Raw genomic sequence first — 24,674 nt, forward strand, 5'->3', positions numbered from 1 at the left:
GTGAACCCCTGCATGCTGCTTTGGCCACCAGGTTCGTGCGAGCGTGGGGCGGGACCGTGCGAGCTGCATTGTCTGCGTGCCGGCCATGGCCCACATGCTGCACGGACGCAGGAGAGCGGGGCAGCGCTGCAACTCGCAGCTCGGATGCTTCGCCCGGCCCACTTTCACCTGTGGGGCTGGGCTGGGGCCCTTTCGCTCTGATGGTAACGAAGCCAAGCGGCTCCGCGAGGCAGGGCAACAAACCTACTGCTGCCTGCTCAGCCCAGCTCCCAGACCTGTTCTCTGCAGCTCTGTGCCCAGGCTTAGCGCAGCTCCCAGCGGCCGGTGCAGGCGCCGGGGCGGGGCGGGCAGCTCTCTTGGACTACGCCCCAGTGCTGGGATCCAGGCTGGGGGGGCTCTTCCTGCAATGTCATCTCCAGACTGTCCATTAACATGCTGCGGAAGGGAATGTAAAATAATCGGGCCTGCCCTGATCTGAGCCCCGTGGCTCACATCAAACCCCACGGCATGTGCATGCTCCTTTATTTCATTCCATGATTCCTCCACCTTTGCCAGGAGCCCTCTTGCTGCTCCGCGGGAGGGCTTTAGAAGCGGAGACCTGCGGCGCACCAGGGCAAGTGCCGGCGAGCGAGCCGTCTCAGCTTTCCCGCTGGCTGGCCTGTTTTACGCCAGAGCCAGCTGTAAAGCCCTGTTCCATTGCCCTGTGGCGCTGCGTTCTCCAGGGCACAGCTGGCGAGAAGCTGCACTGGGATGGGACAGAACCTGCCTGACTCAGAGTCCTGGCAGGGGGGTTAATAGCCCAGGCCAGAGCTGGTGTTTGCAGTGCAAGGCACGTCCTGCCCAGCAGCAGAACGGTGCGTCTCCAGGGTGAGGCGGCCTGCTAGGGACCCAACCCCAACATCTGGCTGTGCCAATGAGCCAGCTCAAACCGTTGTTCTGAGCCAGGGACAGGCGATCAGCCCTGCCTGGGAGCTCAGCAGCCCCACTGAAGCTGGGTGTGTCCCGCCCTCGGCAGGGGGCCGGTGAGTGTTCACCATCACTTGCACAAGCGCAGGGGCCCGTGTAGAGCCCAGCTGGGACCATCGCTTTGTTTTCTCTTACAGCTTTCTCACAAGGTCTCTTCTCTTCTCTTCTCTTCTCCCCCCCTGCCCCTCCTGCTCCCTGTGTCACCGTCACCCTCCTGCCCTTAGAGCTCTCCATCAGCCTCCTTGCGGTGATAGTTATTGTGTGTGGCCTCGCCTTGGTGGCAGTTTTTCTCTTTCTCTTTTGGAAGCTGTGCTGGGTGCCCTGGAGGAACAAGGCCGTTTCTTCTAGCGTCTCCCAGAGCCAGGTGGCCTGCAATCAGGAGAGCATGGCCGACAAGCTGAAGGACACAGGCACGCTTGGCTTCCTGGAAGCCGCCGTAAAGATCAGCCACACCTCGCCAGATATCCCGGCCGAGGTCCAGCTGTCCATGAAAGACCACATCATGCGGCATGCCCGGCTCCAGCGGCAAACAACAGAGCCCACCTCCTCCACCAGGTGAGTCCGCGCCGTGCTCCGTCCGGTCAGCGCTGCGTGCCTGGCCGAAATGGGGGCTTCACTCCCATTCGGAGCAGGCGGCGCCTGCTTGGGGCTGCGGCCAGACCGGGGGCCCGCACCTGGGGACCACTGGCACTTCATGCAAGAGGTGTCGTTCAGGCCTGGCTAGAGCCTCCCTAGCCTGAGCCTGCCAGAAAGGCCAGTTCTGCCCCCCACATAGGAGAGGGGCACGGCTCCCCGGGGGCTGGAGGGGGAGCTGCGTTGGTGATGGCCAGAGGGGAGACGCCGTTTGCCCGCCCTAGGCAGGACGCAGATGGCAGCTGCTGGGGGCAGTTTGGGCTCCGAGGGAGACAGAGCGGGGACGTTGCTGAGCCTGGGCTGGAATGGACCTGGCTGGTATGGAGGCACCGCCCGTCCCGTGCGGGAGTGTTGGCCGAAGAGTTGCTTGGCATGGCTGCTGCTCCCAACACGCCTGGCCCTGGCCCACAGAGCCCAGGACACCCACATCTAAAGGGGAACGAAGAGTCATCTTGCGACGCCTGCAATTACACCAGGCATTGCCACGGGATTGCACTGCTTGTCAGGCAGCTCTGTCGCCCACACACAGCATACACACTGTGCACACACATAAACCCCTCTCTTTGCACACACACGCACACACTGCACATGCACGGACCCCCTTCTCTGCACACACTGCACACACACGCAGAACCCCCTCTCTTTGCGCACACGCATACTGCACACGCACACAGAACCCCCTCTGTGCGTGCACACACACTGCGCACACGCATGGAACCCCCTCAGTGCACGCACACACACTGCGTACACGCACGGAACCCCCTCTGCACACGAACACACACACTGCACGCACATAAACCCCCTCTCTTTGCACATGTACACACACACTGTGCACGCGCACAGAACCCCCTCTGCGCACACACACCCTTTGTGCAAACGCACGGAACCCCCTCTGTGCTCACACACACTGCGCACACACACAGAACTCTGCGCACACACTCACACTGCGCACACTCTCAGAACTCCCTCTGCGCACACACTCACACTGCGCACACTCTCAGAACTCCCTCTGCGCACACACTCACACTGCGCACACACACAGAACCCCCTCTGTGCACACACCCACACACGCCTGCTTCTCCGGCACTTCCTGCAGAAGGGAGGGTAAAAGCTCGGGCTGTGTGTGGGGACAGCCTGTCTGGGCCTCCTCCCCTGATGCCGCCCTGCCAGCTTTTCAGTCGCCTGCATCATGAGATTCATCCCCATGATGTAACAGAGCAAAAAAAATGAATGGGGCGCAGGGTCTGGCCATGGGGAAGGGCAGGCGGGGTGCAGGGTCTCCTCAGCCAGGGCTCTGCCCTGGACACATGTAACATACTGTTGGTACCTTGCTGGTTGCTATGCTGGGGCTGTGGGGGACCCCCACTGGCTGCTGTCTGTAGCACGGCCCAGCAGGGCAGGGGATGAGTCACTAGGCAAGGGTCTCTCAACCTGTCCGACCAGCTACCCCCCAGGGAGAGAAACAAAGGAAGGGAGGGGAGGGGAGGCCAGCCCCTGGCTGGGGGGGCAGGGCTGGAAGAGAGTTTTTTAGTTTCTGTCGGGGATCATGGAGGAAGCAGCCTAGGCAACGGGCTGGGATTTAGGGGCCCAGGCTCTCCCATCTCAAGGGGGCTGAGGCATCCTAGGCCTGCCCTGGAACCAGATTCCATCTGTGCTGTGCTGTATCCTGGAGAAGCAATAAACTCCCTCTGTTCTACTGGCGGGTGGAGTCTGTCCGTGCCACTACAGGGGTGCAGGAGGCGAGGGAACTCCGATGCGCCGCTACAACAAGGGGTGCTTGTTTAAGGCCGGATGGAGGCATGGGCGAGCCGGGCACCTGATGGCAGTGGTAATGGGCGCGCAGTGTCCCTTACAGCTGCCATCAGGAGCCGCACGCCTAGCTCCCGCAGCGCCGGCCTGGCCGCATCCCCGCAGTGCCGGCCAGCAGCGCCCTTCCCCCCGCGGCTGCGGGGCCCTGCATGGCCCGGCGCTTACGCCAGCAGCTCTGGCTGGGCCAGGCTGGGCAGCGCATGCGCCGAGCACCCCAGGGGCAGGCCCGTGGCAGTGGCCAGCGTGTGCGCACCCTGGGGGGTGGGCCCGCGCACACACCCGGGGATGGCGCTGCGCGCCTGGGCCCAGGGCGCCAAAAGGGCTTGGGCCGGCCCTGCGCTTGCTCTCGGGACGGACCCTGGACTCAGTGGCAGGCACACTCTGAGAGGCGAGGCGAGGCAGGGTTGTTCCCCTTGCACACCCAGGAAGAGAGTCCAATGGCCCAGCCCACCACCTGCTCTGAGGTCCCCTGGCAGCATGGGACAGGAGGCAGCCCGTCCCCTTCCCTGCCCCTTCCCAGCTCGGCTTGGCCTCGGCTGGGGGGAACCGGGAAACATCTAACCGCCCTCTCCCCCCGCAGGCACATTTCCTTCAAGAGGCACCTGCCGCGGCAGATGCACGTGTCCAGCATGGACTATGGCCCGGATCTTCCCCCCGAGGCCGAGCAGCCCACCAGCATCGGCAGGATCAAACCCGAGCTCTATAAGCAAAAGTCTGTGGACTCCGAGGACCCCAACAAGGAGGCCGCCAAAACCTGCGGGAAAATCAACTTCTCGCTCAAGTACGACTATGAGAACGAGACGCTGATCGTGCGGATCCTCAAGGCCTTCGACCTGCCGGCCAAGGATTTCTGCGGCAGCTCGGACCCCTACGTCAAGATCTACCTCCTGCCTGACAGGAAGTGCAAGTTCCAGACGCGCGTCCACAGGAAGACCCTGAACCCCACCTTCGACGAGTCCTTCCACTTCCCCGTGCCCTACGAGGAGCTGGGCAGCAGGAAACTGCACCTGAGCGTCTTCGACTTCGACAGGTTCTCCAGGCACGACATGATCGGGGAGGTGATCCTGGAGAACCTGTTTGAGGCCTCGGACATCTCCCGGGAGACCTCCATCTGGAAGGACATTCAGTACGCCACGAGCGTGAGTACCCGCCGCGGGCGGCCGAGCTCGGTGCCAGGCGCCTCGTGCTGCAGGCCCACATGCGCCCCTGTGCCCTGCTGGCTGTGCCACGCCAGCAAATCCACCTCCAGCAGAGCAGCCAGCGGGGAGGAGGCTGTGACGTGCGCTGAGCTGCGCTGGCGTGCGGCTGGGCCCCTCACTGGGCCCCAGTGTCTCCTGGCAGCGTCACTCCCCGTTCCGGGGGGTGAGGGGCAACAGCTGGGAGGGAGGGGGGCTGAGCAGCGGCCCACCCCCCAGTCACCCCTAGTGCCAGCTGTGGGCAGGCAGCCCGCTGGGGCCACGGCTGGCAAGAGGCTGCAGGCTCCACCGCCGGCTGAAAGGGCTGCTCCATGCCCTGGGGCGACGAAAGGGCGGTGGGTGGGCTCCCTGCAGTGCGGGGGCTGGGCAGGTCGGAGGGGAGCCCCTCGCCGATTCGGCTCTTGCTGTCCCTGCCGGGAGGGGAGGTCAAGGCCAGCCGCTCTGTGGCTTTGCAAGGGGCTGTCGCGGGTCTTGGCCTTAGCTCTGGGGCTGCAGACGAGGGGATTCCAAAGCAAGGCCCTGCCAGCCCTTCCTGGCCAGGAGCCCCTCCCCAGGGCTGGCAGAGCGGGGCGATGCTGCCGTAATTCCCTCAGGGCGCAGCGCTAGCGATTCCGCAGGGGCAGCGGCGGCCACACGCCCGCCCTGCCGGGATCCCTCCTTCATCGCGCCGCCCTGTCCCTGCCAGGGCTGCCCACAGACACCAGGGGCTTGTCGCGGTCCCCTGGAGGGAAGGGGCAGAGCTGCACGTGGCTCTGGAGGGAAGGCTGGCGAGAGCTGCCCGGAGCAGTGAGTCCCCTGCGGGGGTTGAGGCTGGGGGAGGGGAGGCGAGCCGGTTCCGGTTTGACTGGACTCCATCACCCTCGTGCAGCCGGCTCTGGTCCCAGAAGGGAACCCAACACGCTGGCAGCCGAGACTCGTCCGGCGTGTGGCTGTGGGCCTGACGCGCCCCCTGCAGGGCATGGACTTCCACACTGCCCTGGGCGGGGGGCTGCAGCTCAGAGACTCACCCGAGGTCACACACGGAGTCAGTGGCAGAGCAGGGACTTGCCTGCAGATCTCCAGGCCCTGCGCTAGTGCCCCCGTGACCCATCCTCATGCTCTGGCTGCCTCCGGGGACCCAGACAGCCCATGCATTGAGCTGTTTGCAGCTGGGACGCTCCCTCGGCAGGCCCTTCAGGAGCCTCTTGGATTTCACTGTGGCCTGAGTCAGAGAAAGCCAGGCCCTGGGGCTGGGGCCTTCCTGCTCCCCGGCTGTTGAGAGCCTGGAAGGGGGCCACAGGCTGGCAAGCTGGTCCCTGCGGGGTTGTGGGATGGGGCGGAAGAACCCATCGGGGGGTGCGGGCAGGCGAGCTGGGTGCACACAAGCCCACGTTAACACCCACCCAGTTTGGTTCATCTGCTGTCCTCCGGTGCCCCTCGCAGTGCAGAGCCTCGGCCCCCTTAGCGCTGCTCCAGTCACTCGGCGGCGCACAAGTTTGTGCGCTTGGTGACTCTGGCTTCTGCCTCTTCAGTTTTGCACGGATTCTGTGGTGCTTCCCCGCCCCCACCTGCAGTCTAAGCCTGCTCCTCGGCTATCCGGCGGGACTGGAGCAGAGGCTGAAGACATAAGCCTTCTGCTGCTCTAATGATGCTACCCTTGACATTCCTCCTAGGGAGCAGCTCCCTGCCTTGGAACCTGAAGGCGGCCTTGCACTCCCGTCACTGCTGTGAATTGCATTTCCTGCCGTGAGAACAGGGTTCTGTTTCTCTGTGGCCATGGCTGGGGCGCTCTGGCTAGTCTTTACTGACCACAGAGCAGAGCTGATTGGCTCGTTTCTTAGCCAGCGTCCTGCCTCTACTCCCTGCAGGCTGGGCTAGCTGGCTCGAGTCTGGGGATTTCATTGCCAATGGCTTTGAAAGGCTCTTCCTCGAGAAATGTTCCTTATGAGAAAGAGTTTGAACAAAACCACTGAAACAGGGAGTTGAGAAAGGCGAGGTGCTTGGTGCACGGGGCTGCATGGGAAGGAAGTCTGGTGTCTTTCACGAGAATCACGCCCAGGGCTCTTCACACTCACTTTCCTGCTTGCGACCCTGTTGCCTTGGCCCTAGCTCAGACCCCGTCATGTCTCTGAATCGCCACGCTGGTCACTGCCGTGGCGCGCTGCAGGTACTGGAGAGCCGTAGCGATTGCCGAAACGCACGGCTTGCATTGCTACTTTGCTGAGTCGGCCCATGGCCAGGAGGAGCCGTAACCCGCTAACAAAGCACCAGGCCTCAGGCGGCAGTGGCCCCGGGATGTTAGCGTGTGGCCTCCCTGAAGTTCGGAGCCCCCGGCACCGAGTGAAGGGAAAGTCTCTTGGCTGCGGTACTGGGCAGAGGGGCAGGCAGACACCCTCAGCGCTGCCCAGACTGCCCCGCGTTGCCCCCCCTGCCCCGGAGCTAAGGAGTGAGGGAGGAAACCTTATTGCGTAAGCTGCTCAGTAGCCCACCCGGAGCCCAGGGTCAGGGCGGGAGATTGCTGGGCCCCAGGTACAGGGTAGCAAGTGCAGCCTCAGAGGTGGGAATTGAAACCCAGGTTCACTTCACTGCCACAGGAGGTGTTGGGTACCAAAGAATCCCACAGCCCCACTGGGCTTCCGCCACAGAAACCTTCCCTTTTCATTGAACCGGGGAAGGTTTTCCACACGTGGAAGCCAACCCCAGGTGCTCCCCCTCCCAGTCACTCGGCCCTGCGGCCTCACGCTCGCGTGGACTCCAGGAGCACTGGCACTTCAACTGGATGCTGGCGAGGGCTGCCCCGGGGAGGGCGTGGGACCCAGCCCTGACCCTGCTTTTGAGGGATTGCCATGTTGGATGTCTCTAGGGGAGCCTGGCCTGCATGCTGGATGTAACAGATACACAGCAGGGCCCTTCCTTCTCCTCGCTCTGGACCTGTGCCTCCCCTCAAACCCACGGGCAGGAATCTGCTGTACACTTCACCGCTGAGCAACTGCCCAAAACGTTCGCCTCAACCCCACCCGACTTGAATACGTCATGGCAGAGTCTCGCTGTGTGGGGGATCAAAAAGCTCCGCCTCGGAGATTTGCCGTTGTGATGAAGTGCCCTCGAGAGCGGGCGTGGAACCACCCCGTTTCTCCTCGCCTGGCTCAGAGAGAAGAAGGAATGTGATTATCAGCTGGAGCGCGGCGTGCGCTCGGGAACATTACAGGGGAGGCCGATTCCCAAGAACTAATGACTAATCCGGCCGTAACCGATGATTAGCGTCGCTAATGGAGTTAAGAGCCGAGCCATTACGCTGCAGAGGGAGAGAGAAAAGCTGCTCACAGGACAGGCTAAGCCTTCACTGAATGCAGATGCTATCGCACTGGGTAACTGGAGCATTTCTGTCAGTCTCCAAACACTTAGGCAACATGGTTATTCGGATTCTCTCTCAGAGCCCAGCAACTTTGCTCAGAAGCAGCTATTATTTTCAAGCTATCTGCCTGCCTCATCTTACTGTCTGGGAGTAGTTGGACTTCAGTCAAGATCTGGAAGCCACAGAGGTTCTAAAAGCTACACATGATATGCTAAGAATCACAGCAAGGTTTTAATAAGGCCCCTTGTTAATGATCTGGGAGGCTAGAAATCCAAGGCCTTGTCTGCAGGTGCTAACGAGAGAGCAATCTCATTGAGTCCAGAACTGAGTTTACACCACTCTCGCTGCTCAGTGTTGACAATGCGACTGGGACTAGGCTGGTTTTGTCATGCCATTAAACTAAGCTGTGTTTGGCATTTTGAAGGGAATGGTCTTTAGGAGAGTTGATATGTTAAGGCGAGAGGGAGGTCTGAATGGATCTGTATATCAAACTCCCTTACAATCAACGTGCCGCTTCTGTGACAACATTCCTTCAGACCCTTACAGATCTCTCCTCTGTCCGGAAAGCATTTAGCTGTCACTGCTTCTTTCAGACTCTCAGTGCTGGAAAAGATTTGGGATTGATTTGCTAGTCAAGAGAAGTCTAGTGTCAAGAACCAAGACTTTAGTACATCGCTCATTAGTATTCTGCACATCTAAGTGGAATAAATATCTAATCTTTTGCCAGAGAAAGAGTGGGAAATCATCTGGCATAAATCACATGCTTCAGCAAGGCCTAGTCCTCTAACACATGGGCATTTTCTCTTTCCCCAGTGCATATACTTCTCTAGCTAGCTCTGTCACTTGGATACTAATAGCTGCAATTTCCAGAGCTGATTCTATCACAGTGGAAGGACCCGAAGACCCTTCCGCAGTGATACACGGATTGTGTGCCCGACACATGAAATAAGAGATCTGCAAGCTGTGCTCTGACGTTTGGGGGTTTTCCGGCTTCGCTCAGACTGTCTTGTTCTCCAGTGTGAGCAACGCCAGATTTTGTAGTAGCTGGTGTAGCCTGAATGTACAACCAACGTATCATATTCCTAATGGTCTTCATTGGGCTTTTCACGTCATTTCACATCAGTACGTGCAGCAGCGCAGGAAAGGACGCGTGCACGGGTTGTAACCGTGGGAAGTGAGTGTCGCACTGGGAAGGGACTCGCACGTTCCTTGAAGGGGTTCACCGGAGCTGTGGCTCGGAGCTACAGGACTGGAGTCAGGCTACTTTTTAATCTGTTCCAAATATTCTGCTTTTGAAGAGGAAGGAAAAATACATATCTGGAGCGCAGTGATGCACATTCCAGGATGCCAGGCATAATAATATGGTGCCATTCATTTCAAAATTACAGAGGAAAAAAGAATAATAGGCTAGCTTAATAGTGAGACTCCTGGGTGTGTCAGTTCTATAATGCCAGAGGGATAGCCCGAATTCTGTCAGGTTAATGATCCATTAATGTCTCATCCAACGTTAGCTTTTCTTCCTGAGCAAAACCCATTTAACGTGCACCAATTGGAGCTGTGTCACTCACTTCAGACCGTGTTCCTGGAACAGAAACACTCGAGTGTAGGAATTAGCTTTGGTACAAAGTAGGCAGGTATGTTTGTTTGTCCCAGGAACACAGCTGGCTGCCTGAGGGCTGTCAGGGGGCAGGGCTTGCCTGGCACCTGCCTGTACTGCAGTCAGACTCTTGAATACTTTCTAAACCAAGGCAACTTGTTTGCTTACAGTTCTGCTGCCTCCATCACCACCCCAAAGCCAAACTGTTGGGAAAGGGATTTCCGGGGCATCATCCATTCTGAATTCAACTCTTCGCCCTGTTAACCAGCTAATTCACATTCCGCAGCAAGCAGCTTCTGAGCACTCTGGGCCCTTGGCACGTTTCCCCCACGCTGCCGCCGGCTTGCACTGGAGTGACTCCTGCCCACCCACTGCTGGGGGGCCGTGTGCTTTTGCTCCATTCGACTGGATTCTTCTCACCGGCTGTTCTGAGCCCTCACTCCAAGGGCCAATGTGGGACCAGCAGAGGTGTCGGGACATGGGGGTGCCGTGGCAAAAGCCTGTAGGGAGCTGTTCAAAGAACCGGCCGGGCCCTGGGTTGCAGGGTAAGGAATTTCGAGGTACTTTCATCCCTGGATACCAGTGTGACCTCCTGCCTACCATGAGCCGGAGGACTTCCCTGAGGGGAGCAAATCACGTAGAAAGCCACCCATCTTGTGTAAAGATTTCCAGTGATGATGAATCCACCACAACCCTTGGTAAGCTGTTCCAATGGCTAATTACCCTCAGTGGTAAATACTTGCACCGTATTTCCAGTCTGAATTTGTGTAGCTTCAGCCTCCATCCGCCGGGTCTTGTGATACCTTCGATGCCGCATTGAAGAGACCTCTCTTCGCAAATGTCCGGGTCCACGGAGATGCTTGTAGACAGTGATCCGGTCACCCTTGACCTGGCAAGCTCCTTTCTCTATGAGGCCTGCTTTCCACCCCTACTCCATCCTGGCAGACTCTCCCGTACTCTGCTGGTTTTCAACATCTGTCTTGAACTGTAGCTCTCCCAGCTGAACACAGCATTCCAGTAGTGACTGCCAAGCATAGGTCCCTGTTAGCACGTTCAAGGATCGCCGTAGACCTTTTGGCCACAGAACTGTTCTGGAAGTCCAGGTTCAGCTGGTTATGCACGGTGAGCCCAAGTCTCATTCAGAATCCCAGCTTCCAGAGACAGGAATCCGTCCAGCCGGGATGATCTGAGCTCTGTGTTCCGAGAGGGACTCCACTAGACCACACCCCTGGGATAACGGTTCCCCATATTCAAATATCTTTTGAGACCTGTCTGTCCAGTTTTCAGTCCATGTCATGGGTGCCACGTTGATTACGTATTGTTCTGCTTTCTTACTCAAAAGGTCCCCTCGCACCAGTGCACGTCCAGGTTCTCTCACTTGCAATGGCGTCGGAGCCCGCGTCCTCTCTTCCGGGAGACTGACTCAAGCCCCATTCCGGTAGCTGGCTCGGCCTGCCGGGAAAGTCTCGGGCAGCATGATATGAGGTTGGTTCCTAGCGATGAGTCTATCGTGTGATGCAACATAAAGGCGAGGAACCTGCAGCCTACACGAGGCAAACTAAAACGCCAGTGTCATGGGTCTGGTACGGCCTTGGAATCCATCCCGAGGAGAGCGACGTGTTTCACTCTCTCGTGCCAGGTTCCCCCGGTCTCTTCGGATTCCCTCCCAGGTTTGGGGGAGAGAGAGGGCTCAGCGCGCCCTGCCCCTGGGAGTTAGCATTTGTTTTTAACGGAAACCGGAGTCCCGCCCAGAGCAGCCACTGCTCTAAGGCAGCTCCACCTGGGCCTGCTCCGCCTTCTTCCGGGGCAACCACCCACTGCAAGCTTGAGGGTCCATTGTGATTATAGGGGCATAGTTAAAATGACTATGGACAAAAATGGGCCAAAGGACGGTGACTCGGGGGCAGCCGGAGTTCTGTCCATGTCTGGTAACGTCCACGCACGTTCTCAGCCCCACAGAACTAACACAGATTGGCCCCCTGCGTCAGCACTGAGCCTCCCGCTGCTCTCCACGTCTCTTTCTCTGGCCTGCCATGGTGGCAGTTTTCACGCCACTAGGAGAATCTGCTTTGGGCTCTTTTCTCTCAGCCAGCCAGGGCTGCTGGGGAGACTTCAGATGTCACCTGGCTTCCCCGTTTGCAAGGCCTGGTCTGGAGACTTGTACCCTGGCTGTTGGATTTGGGTAGTTGCTTGTGTGGCCTTTCTGAGACGAGACGTGCAGACTGCCTCCAGGCACAATGGGCCAGGGCCTTGGCTGACCGTCACAAGCGAGGAGCTAACATTGTGGAGAAGGGGGACCTCAGACACATTGGAACAGATTTGGTCAAACTTTTTAGATCTCTTTCATTTCATTCTTAGTTGATGGAAACTAAGGCTATGTCTACACTGCCAGGTTTTCGAAATAACAACTCCCAAAAGAACTATTTCGAAATACAGGCAGTCCCCGGGTTACGTACAAGATAGGGACTGTAGGTTTGTTCTTAAGTTGAATCTGTATGTAAGTCAGAACTGGCATCAGCCGCTGCTGAAACTGATCAGTTTCAACTGGGGCTGAATCTGGATGCCAGTTCTGACTTACATACAGATTCAACTTAAGAAACCCAGGCATCCCCAAGTCAGCTGCTGCTGAAACTGATCAGCGGCTGATTCCAGGAAGCCTGGGGCAGAGCAACTCTGCCTCGGGCTTCCTGTAGTCAGCCACTGGTCAGTTTCAGCAGCAGCTGACTTGGGGACCCCTGGGGCAAAGCAGCTGGGGTGCTGCCAGGTTGGTCCAGTAGTGCCCAGAGCGGCGCTGCGGGACCAACCGGCAGCGCCCCAGCTGCTCTGCCCCAGGGTCCACAACAAAAGCCTGGTCTGCTGGGGGGGGGGGGCACACTAGCTGTGCCCTCCCCTCCCCCCCAGCAGACCAGGGACACGGGGAGCAAAGCCGCAGCGGCAGCGGCTTTGCTCCCAGTGCCCCTGGTCTGCTGGAGACGGTCCCCAGCAGACCAGGGGCACCGGGAGCAGCTTTTCTCGCCCCAGAAGTCGAGGTGGCGGGACCGCTGCCTGCGAGCTCCGGGGCGAGAAAGCCCCGTTCGTAAGCGCGGATCCGACATAAGTCGGATCCGCGTAAGTCGGGGACTGCCTGTAAGCTTATTCCTCTTCACAAGCAAGAGTTGTTATTTTGAAATAACAAACCCATGTTTCGAAATAACAGCCTTCGTGGTGTGGACGCTCGCCATGTTGTTTCAAAATAAGGGGAGTTATTTAGAAAAAACTCCCCAGTGTAAAAATGTCCTAAAATATCCCCCTCCTTTCCCCTCTTGGCCTACCACCTGCTATCCTTTCTTTCCTCTCCCTCCCTGTCCCTTCCTTTACTTTTTTTGTTCTTTTTTGTGGGGAAAGGATAGGAGGGGAAATATCACCCGGAGAAGATGTTTGGGCTTTCTTGAAAAGTGAGATGCAGGGATGGGACTGTCTACAACACGGGAGACAATTTTCAGCATCCCTAAGGAGAGTGTATGTGTGGCAGGGAGACAGAAATAATTCCACTTTGCTTTTGTTTTGCCTCTTCAGAAATAAGATAATTAGAACCGACAATTCTTTGCAAGCCCCACGCCCCCAGGTTGTCTGGTCTCATTGAGCGGGTATTGATGATTGATGTGATAATGCTATGAATGTTTTTCTGGGGCAGTGACACATGGAGGCCAGAATCCCAGCACAGAACTCAGCGTGAACAGGAAACTGATGCTTTTGCAATTTGCAATTTGCAATTCAGTCTGGCTCATTTTGACTCTTACCAGAAACAGTGCCACTTTCTTCAGTGACACGAAATGTCTTAAGGTGAACACACACACACACACACACACACACACACACACACACACACACACACACACACACACACACACACACACACACACACACACACACACACCGTCTCTCTGGTTTTATCTGAAAAAGCCCAGTATTAGGTGGACTTCAATTGCAACTTGCTATTAGCACAAGTTGCTCTGGTTGAGGCGAGCTGTCAAAGTGAGCCTGTGCAAATGCTCTCATCCCCAACAGCTCATTCTACATGATGGAGAGAGAGACTGCAGGCTGCCTTCTAGCCAGAACAGCACCTCTCTTCCTGGTGAAGATGCAAATCAGCGCCTGGAGAAAGATGGGCTCAGCGATGTCCAGGAAGAAGAGAAGCTGATTGTGCAGGGCAGCTTTCTCCATGTGTGCGGCGCTGAGGGGCAGCTGAAGGCGGACTGAGCACATAAGAAGTGGTGCAGAAGCCTGGTGCTGGGCTGCTGGCCCTTGGCACTGGGGCAATTTTGCCTTCAGTGAGGCTCCTAGGTTCGGTGCAATCTCTAATGCAAGATCTAAGTGTCTTTTCCAAGGAAGGCTCCAGGCATTCCCAAAAGCCTCCTCTCGTGCTCCTCAGGGCCCACAGCTGCCCCACTGGAAGGAAGATGCAATGGACTGTGTTTTGGGGGGAGCTGATGAGCAGCCATGTCTCGAACAGTTTGTGTTCTCTGAAGTAAACCAGGAATTCACGTGTCAGCAAATGCCAGGAGGAAAGAGCCTCCTATCCTCAGGTCTCTGCCAGGAGATACCCGGCCTTGCAGCAGGCCTTTCTAGGGGTGCTGAAAAGGAACCAGGTAGTGGAGGTGGTAGCTTCACATCCCGGCGGAGGCACTCCCCCAGACGTTCAGATGGAGCCGGGAAACCATGCTGCTTGCAGAACGCAGTCTGAGCCGGGCAGCGCACGGTGCTGCTCTGAGCTGTGTGGCTGACAAGGGAAATGTGCAGTAATTTGGAGTGTTTGCAATCCAAGCATGGAACAGCCGAAGCCCCTGGGCTTTCGATCATCCATAATAAGCCCAACAAGTGCACTCCTCCGAACTGCTCAGCTGAGAGGCACCAGCTTGGGCAAATACTGTCACAAATAAAGTCACATGTTTTCCTGAGCGGCCTGAAAGCCATTTGCCTGCATCCTCTGCGCCCTTCGCAGCCAGGGGCTGCCCATGGCATCCCGGTGTGAAGGTAGATCCTCCTCCTGAATCAGCATCTTGTGGAGCTGGGGCTTCGCAGTGGGAGTAGAGGTGCAGACTCTAGCCCTGCCCATGCTCAGGAGGACAGGACAGCTGTGCGGAGTCTCAGAAATCTGTGTCTGTCCCAAGTCCGGCGAACCGCTGAGCTGAGCGTGTCACGTAGGCTGGGCTGGTTACTCCCTTGGTGTGGGCAGGAGCCACGCCCTGCCTTTGGCACCAGAGTGTCCCACAAGACCCAGGCTTGTTCTTTCCTCACACTGCTGCTCGCAAGAGCGAACAGCCTCCTCCTCTCTCAACCCCCGAAGAGAACCACTGCTTTTGGAAACCCAATGGTGTTGGTGCCTCGGCCCCTCCACAGGGAGACGCCCACCAAAAGGGATCACTGCATCTCGGAACAAAGCCCAGCACTGCATGGGCATGGCTGGAGCTGGCATTCCCGTCTCAAGCTCTTTGGTGTAGCCAGGGTTGTTTCTGCAGCAGCGTCAGGCGAGGGTCGGGCAGTCAATTTTCAAAGCACTGGCATTCGGTCTTTTTCCCGCTGCCTGCAGTCCCAGGGAAAGCTCAGGGAGTGGCTTTCCCTGATCTGTGATCTGTAGGGACAAGAGAGGGTCCGGTTAGTGAAGTCTTAGCTTGCAGCCATCCAGAGGAAGAGGCACAGACATAGGTTCTGAAAGCCGAGCTTCAGAGTTTGGAATAGCCAATACTTGGAGACTGTTCTCGGTGTGCGCTGGGGATCTGTCAGCTACTCTGGGCCAGGTTTTATTAGAGTTATACCCACTGTGTGCTAGATACTTCCCAAGCATTCCCCAACAGGGTCCCTGCTTCAAGGCTCTCATAGTCTAACGGGGTCAGTCTGAAGAAAAGCTTCACAGACTCAGTGGCTTCTATCACGTCCCTTCTCAATCTTCTCTTTTCCAGACTAAACAAACCCAGTTCTTTCAGTCTCCCTTCACAGCTCATGTTCTCTAGCCCTTTAATCGTTCTTGTGGCTCTTCTCTGGGCCCTCTCCAATTTCTCCACATCTTTCTTGAAATGTGGCGCCCAGAACTGGACACAATACTCCAGCTGAGGCCTAACCAGCGCAGAGCAGAGCGGAAGAATGACTTCTCATGTCTTGCTCACAACAGTCCTGTTAGTGCATCCTAGAATCATATTTGCTTTTTTTGCAACAGCATCACACTGCTGACTCATGTTTATCTTGTGGTCCACTATAACCCCTAGATCCCTTTCTGCCGTACTCCTTCCTAGACAGTCGCTTCCCATTCTGTGTGTGTGAAACTGATTGCTCCTTCCTAAGTGGAGCACTTTGCATTTGTCCTTAGTAAACTTCATCCTGTTTGTTTATTTACTCTCTAAGAAAGCTTATCCAACCAATTATGAACCCACCATATAGTAGCCCCATCAATGTTGTATTTCCCTAGTTTATTGATAAGAAGGTCATGTGAGACTGTATCAAATGCCTTACTAAAGTCTAGGTACATCACGTCTGCCGTTTCCCTATTATCCACAAGTCTTGTTATCCTATCAAAGAAAGCTATCAGATTGGTTTGACGTGATTTGTTTTTTACAAATCCACACTGACTATTACTTATCACTTTATCATCACTTTATTATCATCCAGATATTTGCATATGGATTCCTTAATTATTTGCTTCATTACCTTTCCCAGTACAGCTCCCTGAGATTGCTAAAGTCCGCCTTCTTGAAATCCATTGTCTTTATTTTGCTGTTCTCCCTTCTACCATTCCTAAGAATCATGAACTCTACAATTTCACGATCACTTTCATTCAAGCTGCCTTCATTGTCACATTCTCAACCAGTTCCTCCCTATTTGTTAAAATCAAATCTAGCACAGTCCCTCCTGCAGTAGGAATTTCTCCACCTTCTGAAATAAAAATCCCTGTCTCCAATACATTCCAAGAGTTCGTTGGATAATTTGTGCCATGCTGTGTTATTTATTTGGGTAGCTGAAGTCCCCTGTCACCACCAAGTCTTGTGCTCTGGATGATTTTGTTAGTTGATTAAAAAAAATCTTCATCCACCTCTTCTGCTTGGCTAGAGGTTGTAGTAAACCCCCTACCATGACATCACTCTTGTTTTTTACCCCTGGTAACCTAGCCCAGAGACTCTCAACACATCTGTCTCCTACGTCCATCTCCACCTCAGTCCAAGTGTATCAGCCGATGTTAAGGAGTATATTCTCTCCTTGTAACACCCTGTAGGTGTTAGGAAGCAGAAACCCTCACTGTCTCAGAATTACATCTAGGAACTACTGATCCATGAGGTGGCTGTTGTGTCCACACCCGGTTTAAGCTTGTCTCTTCAGATTTGGTGATTTCCTGATAGTATTGTTTTATGGTTCAGGTACAAAGCTGCATCCTCTGCCCTGTCGGTATGCCAGATGACAAGTCTTGGGGACACCGGTCTCACAGGAGGCGATGGCTTTGGGACATGCTCTTTTGCCTTGCATAGCTCTGCTAGCTCAAGGCTGTTCTTGAAAGAAGCATCATTTGGGTGCCATTACAAATGAGTATGAGCATTTGGCAAACACATCCCAGTAGCTCTGTTTGTAGCCAGCTTCCCTGGAGCTTAGCTTGGTACATAGGGACAAGCAGCCTATCAACAAACCCAGCAATGCTCAGGAGAGAATGTGTATTTTTGGCAGAGCAAGCTGGGCTGGAAGGAACAACATTCGGAGTTCTGCACCAGCTCCCTGGCTCTCTTAATTTGCAACACATCTCCTCAGACTGCACCAGACATCTTCCTGCTTCAGTGAGAAACACAGCTTCACTCAGAGTCCAAGGCCAGCAGGGAGCATTGACCATTTGTCCCAAGAGCAGAGGTCTCAGAAAGCACCCGCTCTGGATTTTAAAACCGCCTGTAATGGAGACTCCACTGTGACCCTCGGTGCGTGGTTCCAAGGGGTGATGTAAGAGCCATGTGCCGTGTGTCCAGCCTGGAGCTGTCTGCGGGATTAAAGAGCCCCTCATTAAATACTTGTTTCCCAGGTAGATAGGTGGAGGCTGTACTCAAGGCAGCCCTCAACCTCCGCTTTGCTAAGCTACCTCGGTGGAGCTCCTGGAATCTAAGCCAGTCTGGCATGTGTCAGTGGCTGCCTGCTAGTGGCCCATCCCTCAGAAGCAATTCTGCCAACACTAGCCTGCTGCTCCCAAGACAACGGAGCTCTTCTCCACCCTCCCGGCAAGCCATTGCTGCTCCTGAGAGGAGCCAAGACCGCCAGCTTCCTTCTGCCGCTGTCCTGCGCCAGCTCCCCCCGTCATCCGCACAAAGGCGCAAGGGCCTTGGAAAAGCTAGTTACGAGCTGGAAGTTGCAGACACACAGCTGCTCAGATACTGAATCACGCGCGCGAGGCTGTGGATCAAGTGTGTGCTCCTCTTTATTACCCACACACGGGCATGTCCCCCAAAGCTCTTTCAGAAACAGCCGTGCTCTCTGGAGTTGCCAGTCACGCTCCGGTCACATGCAGCCTCGAGCTGGGATGCAAGGGAGGCGGAGGTGCATTGTGCCCTTTCACAGACGAGCACACTGACGGGGGGGCGGATCAGGGAGCAGGCTGGCAAATGTACCACCTGGCATTTGCACCACAGACACAGTGAGGTTGGAAGGCAAAGGCAGCGTGGAGGAGAGCTACAGACTCTGAGACAAGGGCCTGTCAGGCTCTTCCCCCCTCTTTATATTGCCCCCTGTTCCTTGTATTTCCTGAGAAACGTCATTTCTCTTGTCCACACTGCGGTGAGCAGCGGGCGCTGGGCGCTGCACAGGTGAGGGCAGCACCAGCAGCCAGCAGATCTGTTCACGCTGAGTTTCATGAGCACCCAGCTAGCAAGATGTGGGTGCCTCTGGCGTTGAACTGAGGGAAGGAGCAGAGTCCGGTAAATGAAACTGATTGAATTCTGATTGTCCCCTTGGCAGCCCTTCCCAGCAGCCCCTTAGGAGCACTGCCTGCGAAGGGCTCGGCTTTCCACTGCCAGCCATTAATAATGCAGCACGATGGCAAGAGTTGATTAGAGTGAACTATTCTGGTGGGAATTGGGCTCCACTGCAGAAGCCCAGTGTATGAGGCAGACTGTACTCGTGTGCTCATTCAGATCAAGCCCAAGCAAAGTGCAGCACTGCGCTGGGCAGCGGACGGCGCGGTGCTGGGCGCGGCGGAGGGGGGTTGCACCGTGGGAACTCTCACCCCCCCACTCCAGGGGCAGTTCCAGTGGCTCCGGGAGGAACAGTCTCCCAGCTCATAGCAAGTTTGCACATGAGGTCCCGAGGAAATTCTCCAAGTGATACAGCACTAGGGCAGGGTGATACCCCGGCCAGTGAAACCAAACCAGGAAGGCTTCAGAGAGGGAGCCGTGGGAGTCTGTTTCAGCAAAAACAGCAAGGAGTCCGGTGGCACTGTCAAGATGAACAGTTTTATTAGGGCAGAAGCTTCTGTGCACTGCAGCTCACTTCGTCAGGTGCATGCAGTGACAGGAAAAGGAACCGGTAATGGGGTGGGGAGAGGGGAGTGTTACCTCAGAGCGAATTCCATCAGGGTGGATGGGGATAAGAAACAAAAGACAGCTACACCAGACTAACACGGCTGTATCTCTATCACTATGGGGATAAGAGGGGGAGAACTCCTAACCTGGAAAAGTACTTACCGGAATGAGCAAGCCGTTCCCAGTCCCTAGTCAGCCCCATTCCCACGGTCTGTAATTTGCATATGAATTCCAGCTCAGAGACAATGTGGTTTAGAAGGGATTTTTGCTTGAGAGTGGCAACTTTAAAGTCTGTAATTGTGTGTCCAGCTGGGCAGGAAAATGAAAATCACCTTGTGTCACATCCAGAAGGTGCGGGGATTGTGTGGCTTGTGGTTTGGATGATTAGTGCTTTCCAGGCTGTCTGCAATGCAGCTCCCCCTCAGCTAATGAGACTGACAAAACCGGCCCAGCATACACTGTCTCCTCAAGGGTCACTCTCATGGAGACAGGCATCTCCCGTCTGTGTGGTCAGGGCATGGGATGAAGTATCAGGAGCTCTGAGTTCTATTTGCAGCTCTGCTACTGAGCTGCTAGGTGACCTTGAGCAAATCACTTCCCCTTCCTTGGCCTCAGTTTTCCCTCCCATCCCGTGTCTGTCTTGTGCTCTGTGGGGAAAGCGCCATCTCTGACGAGATGTACGGGCCATGTGCAGCACAATGAGGCCCTGATCTTGGAGGCATATACGGTGAGTACTGATAGGGTCTGAGGCTGCAGCCTGGGGTCACAGGCAGCACCTGCGCTCAGTTAGGGTGCAGTGTGTTAGCCAGCTAAAGCTGTGCTTGGCGTGGGCTGAGATTTTTAGTGGCTATATAAGGGCCGCCCCTGGCTGTTGGGCACTCAGTGCTGGGATCAGAGTGGCAGCAGCTGTTTAAAATGGGATTTCTGAGCCTCTGACTTAGATACAATCCAATTTGCAAGGATTCATGGAGAACAGTGACGGCTGAGCTGAGAGTGTTACCTCTGCACCCCCCCCCCCCCCCAGCTGTGGGAGTCCAGAGATTCCTGCCTCATTACACGCCATTAATGATTTAATGAGGCGGCAGGGCAGATGTGAGGCTGTGTCTGACAAAAGGGAGAGGTTCCGTCGCCACCTAGAGGAAGTTGTTCAAATGGCTGTAGGAAAGCAACATCTGGGCAGGTATTTACTCCAGTAAGAGGAGCGGGCTCACTGTTGAGACTAAAAAACCAGTGGAAGGGTCTGAGCAGCGTGTGTGTGTGTTGGCGGGGCGGAGGGGACTCTTTTGTAGCCAGCAGTAAAACAGAACAAAGGAGGGAAGCAGGCTGAGCTGAGGAAGAGCCTTTGTCCAGGGCTCAGCGTAACGCCCCAAGTCTCTGCCCGCTACCCAACAAGGCCCGTCTGTCGAAACACTGATGTTCACCCACAGGGCGTCTGTCTTGTCCATCACCCCGGGGGGCAGAGAAACGGGGCGCGGGGCAGGTGTTTGAGCGGGAAGCTGACTGGTTTTCACAAGACCTCTGGACTGACCAGGGACTATGTGCGGAATTCGGGTTTGGAAGCCATGCCAGCTCCCCCCAGCGCGCAAGCCAGGCGCACAGGGGCCTTTCGGTGGGAGCCATGCGCAGCGCTAGCATTTAGACTGCATCCCCCGCGCGCTTCGGGTGCGTGAGCGAGAAGTGAAGCAGTTCTGCAGTCAGAGGAAAAGGGGGTAAGAGCGGCAGCGCAGGGCCTTGGCTGGCTCTTACTCACCTCTAACGCTCTGTCTCCTCTTTTGTTAAAGGAAAGCGTGGACCTGGGGGAGATCATGTTTTCCCTTTGCTATTTGCCAACTGCAGGTCGCCTCACCTTAACCGTCATTAAATGCAGGAATCTTAAAGCGATGGACATTACTGGCTACTCAGGTACGTGGGGGTTTGCTCCGGGTGTGCCTGTGCCCGGAGGCTGGGCGAGTTGGTGTTGGTGCTGAGGTGTCCTGACAAGGGGGGTGCACACAGAGGTGTGGGGCTGCACTCACAAAGCTTTATAATAGAACTAATCTGGGAAGCTCGACCCTACTCAGAGCCACATTCCACGCCCCCAGGAGTGTGGGGAGGCATGCACGGGTCCTCTTCTCAGCTGGACACACCCTCCTGCAGCGCCTCTTACAACAGCAGGGGGCTGGTGGATTGGAGCTTGGGCACCTCCCTTCGTGCCCCCAGCTTCTCAGCACTCCCAGGCCACAGGGGACGGGGCAGGCAGCAAGGGCCGAATGTAGCTGGTGGACCCAATGATGAGCACCTGTGTGTGACCCGGGGGGGAAGAGAGTTTGATCGCCTAGCACGGGTTAGTACGTTCACGGTTCCAAAACCCGAACCGTGCTGGCACTCGCCTGCACAAACGCATTCAACGGGAAAGCCAGTTTCTTAGCCAAAGGTCTACATGAAAGTACCTGAATTCTGCTGCCGAACTTTTCATAAACGGGAATGCTAACTGAAGAGATCTCTGAGCCGGACTTGTGCTCAGATGGAACTTACCCCAGGTCGAAATGCCTGACAATCCCAGTTTCTGGGGGAAGGCAGCTTAGTAGCTCTGCAATAAGACGCTGCTTGTTTACTGGAACTTCTAGCACCTCGAGATTTCCACAGCAGCTGAACTGTGCTCATAAGATAGAGGCACCCTGCCAAAACCAGCCCCGGCTGCTCGACCTCCTCTTCTTTCCCCTGCCCTCTCACACCCAGAAAAGGGGCTTTTAATCGCCCTGGCTGGCAGGAAGTTTTCCCTAATGTCCAACCTAAACCTCCCTTGCTGCAGTTTAAGCCCATTGCTTCTTGTCCTATCCTCTGAGGCCAAGGAGAACAAGTTTTCTCCCTCCTCCTTGTGACACCCTTTCAGAGACTTGAAAACTGCTCTCATGTCCCCTCTCAGCCTTCTCCTTTCCAAGCTAAACAAGCCCAATTCTTTCAGCCTTGCTTCATAAGCCATGTTCTCTGGACCTTTCATCATTCTTGTTGCTCTTCTCTGGACCCTCTCCAATTTCTCCACATCTTTCTTGAAATATGGTGCCCAGAACTAGACACAATACTCCAGCTGAGGCCTAACCAGCACAGAGCAGAGCAGAAGAATGACTTCTCGTATCTTGCTCACAACACTCCCGTTAATGTATCCCAGAATCATGTTTGCCTTTTTTGCAACAGCATCACACTGCTGACTCATATTTAGCTTGAGGTCCACTCTGACCCCTAGATCCCTTTCTGCCGTACTCCTTCCTAGTCGGTCGCTTCCCATTCTGTGTGTGTGAAACTGATTGTTCCTTCCTAAGTGGAGCACTTTGCATTTGTCCTTAGTAAACTTCATCCTGTTTACCTCAGACCAGTTCTCCAGTGTGTCCACAAAGTGGACAGAGAAGCGATTGCCTTGCTCTGCTCTCAGACTGTTTAGAGATGCTCTGGATTCAGAATTCTTTGCAGGAAAAAACTGCAGCTCATGTAACATGCCATTGTGGCCATTATTTTTTCCACTTCTTGCTGTCAGGCCTCTGATGTGCCGACCGTTTATTTCCTCAACATGCAGACTTGTCACACAGAAACCTTCCCAGAGGATGCTCCTAGAAATAGGGCCTCTTTTGGTTAAGATACAAGGCTGCTTTATCTAATCAGACTGCATGCTACGTGCCTGCTTTGAGAGTGAGAAAGCCATGGCAGCAAGAGAGCTCTGTAAAGGTGGCTGTTAACCTTTTACTCTGTTCTTCAAGGGCTGAAGTTGTCGTTTAGTTTCAGAAAATGTTTGGGGGCTGCCAGATTTGCAGATTCATTTGCATTTGCAGACTCAGTTCAGCTCCATCATCTGGGCAAACTCGTAGGAGGACCCAGGTGACTTCCCCAAAGAACTGACAACACAAAATGACAAAAACTAAACAGGAATTGAAAGCTTTGGGGCGAAGGTGCAAAGTGGCCAGGGCTGGCTTGTTCGGTGGAACCTTCCCTCTGCTTTGAAATAGAGCGAGGAGTCTGTGGGGGGCGCATGGCACCTTCCTGGGGTAACTTACAGTCTGATGTATCAAGGCAAGGGCAGGGTGAAACCTAATGGGAAACCGTACAAGGGAGGATTCTGCTACCTGAAAAAGTCTCCCGAGGAGCCTGACCGTCATGCTGAAGTGATACAGATGGCAGCTGAATTGTCTATTTGTACCAGAGAAATGAGTCGTTCCTGTTGCACACCATATGCAACGCACCGGCAAAACGTGTGCTGGGTCCCATTCTATTCGTTGGGCCACTACAGGCTAGCAGTCTCCTTCTTCTGCCAGCTTCATGGAGTTCCTCCTTTAATTGAAGCGGTAGAAAACTTTGCTTCGGTGCTGAAGGCCCCAGTTTCAACCCCTGAGGGCCCCAGGGCTGCGTCTAGATTGGCATGATTTTCCGGAAATGCTTTGCGCAAAAGGGACTTTTGCCCGAACGGGAGCAGCATAGTATTTCCGCAAGAAGCACTGATTTCTTACAGTAGGAAGTCAGTGCTTTTGCGGAAATTCAAGCGGCCAGTGTAGACAGCTGGCAAGTTTTTCCGGGAAAGCGGCTGATTTTCCAGAAAAACTGGCCAGTCTAGAGACAGCCCATGTGTGCTGGGTTATTGCACATTCACTTCCCAGCGGTGAGCTGGTGAAGAGAACAGTTCAGTTGGCTTCCCTCTTCTCCTTGGCCATGGCAGGTGGAGTTCTCTCAGGTAAATGTCTGATATTATTGCAGGGAAATTCAAATGGGGTTCTTGTCTCTGCCATTCCTGCATCCTGTGGTATATGGGTTTCAATGCATTTTCTTTTTGCAGCAAAAAACAAACAAACAAACAAAACCAACCAACCAACACCCCCTATACTCTTATTTAATCTCCAATTGCTGCTCACCCCTGTTACTGAGCCTTCAGATGCTGCTGTTGGACAGGGATTGGAATATTTGCAGACAAAAGAAAAGGGTGGATGGAGTTTCTTAATTAACTAGCCGAGGGGAATGGCCTCTTACAGACATTCCCAGAGGTGGTGTTACGCATTGTATTTGCCTGCTGTTAGGATGAAATGATCCTCCATGAACAGTAAGTTTTTCTCTTCCCTTCTTCCTCAGATCCATATGTGAAGGTGTCTCTGCTCTGTGATGGGCGGAGGCTGAAAAAGAAGAAAACCACCATTAAGAAAAACACTCTTAATCCTACCTACAATGAGGCGATAATATTTGACATTCCTCCGGAGAACATGGATCAAGTCAGCCTGCTTATCTCTGTCATGGATTATGATAGGTAGGTGGGCGCTGGAGAGCAAAAGACATGAACATCCCATCCAGTTCCAAATCACTTGGTATTCCTGCCTGGATTGCACACCTGGTTTGAGTCAGCATGAGCCCTGTAGCGATGCATTGCAAAGTGGCTTGTATATTTAATGCTGTGGGTAATTATGCTGCTTGAAACATGAGCACGGTAACCCTGACCCTTTGCTTTTAAGTCATTTTCTCCTTGAATGAGCAGAATTATACCCTGTAGCTGCATTTCCTCTGAGTCACCGTCCCTGTTCGCGGGCAAACCGCTCCCCCAAAGTGGAGCAGTCGGCATCTGAAGATCCGCTCATTAGCGACCCTAGCACTTATTCTCCTCCTCGGTTCTG

The 24,674-nt window shown here is 55.0% G+C and overlaps 1 protein-coding gene across 8 annotated transcripts in view; it reads left to right on the forward strand.

Annotated features, from left to right (window-relative positions):
• SYT6 (synaptotagmin 6) overlaps positions 1-24,674 on the forward strand; it is a 110,963-nt gene that overhangs the window by 78,335 nt on the left and 7,954 nt on the right. For 6 of the 8 annotated variants that reach the window (XM_075910403.1, XM_075910400.1, XM_075910401.1 and 3 more), the window contains 4 exons: positions 1,191-1,521; positions 3,989-4,547; positions 20,835-20,955; positions 24,142-24,313. In XM_075910403.1, the coding sequence (XP_075766518.1) occupies positions 1,191-1,521; positions 3,989-4,547; positions 20,835-20,955; positions 24,142-24,313 (1,183 nt within the window). Of the gene's footprint in view, positions 1-1,190; positions 1,522-3,988; positions 4,548-10,877; positions 11,021-20,834; positions 20,956-24,141; positions 24,314-24,674 lie in introns of those variants that run through there. The other 2 variants (XR_012897903.1, XM_075910406.1) reach the window with 2 other exon arrangements.

This window comes from Pelodiscus sinensis, chromosome 27 (assembly GCF_049634645.1).
Source record: "Pelodiscus sinensis isolate JC-2024 chromosome 27, ASM4963464v1, whole genome shotgun sequence".
NCBI classification, from domain to species: domain Eukaryota; kingdom Metazoa; phylum Chordata; order Testudines; family Trionychidae; genus Pelodiscus; species Pelodiscus sinensis.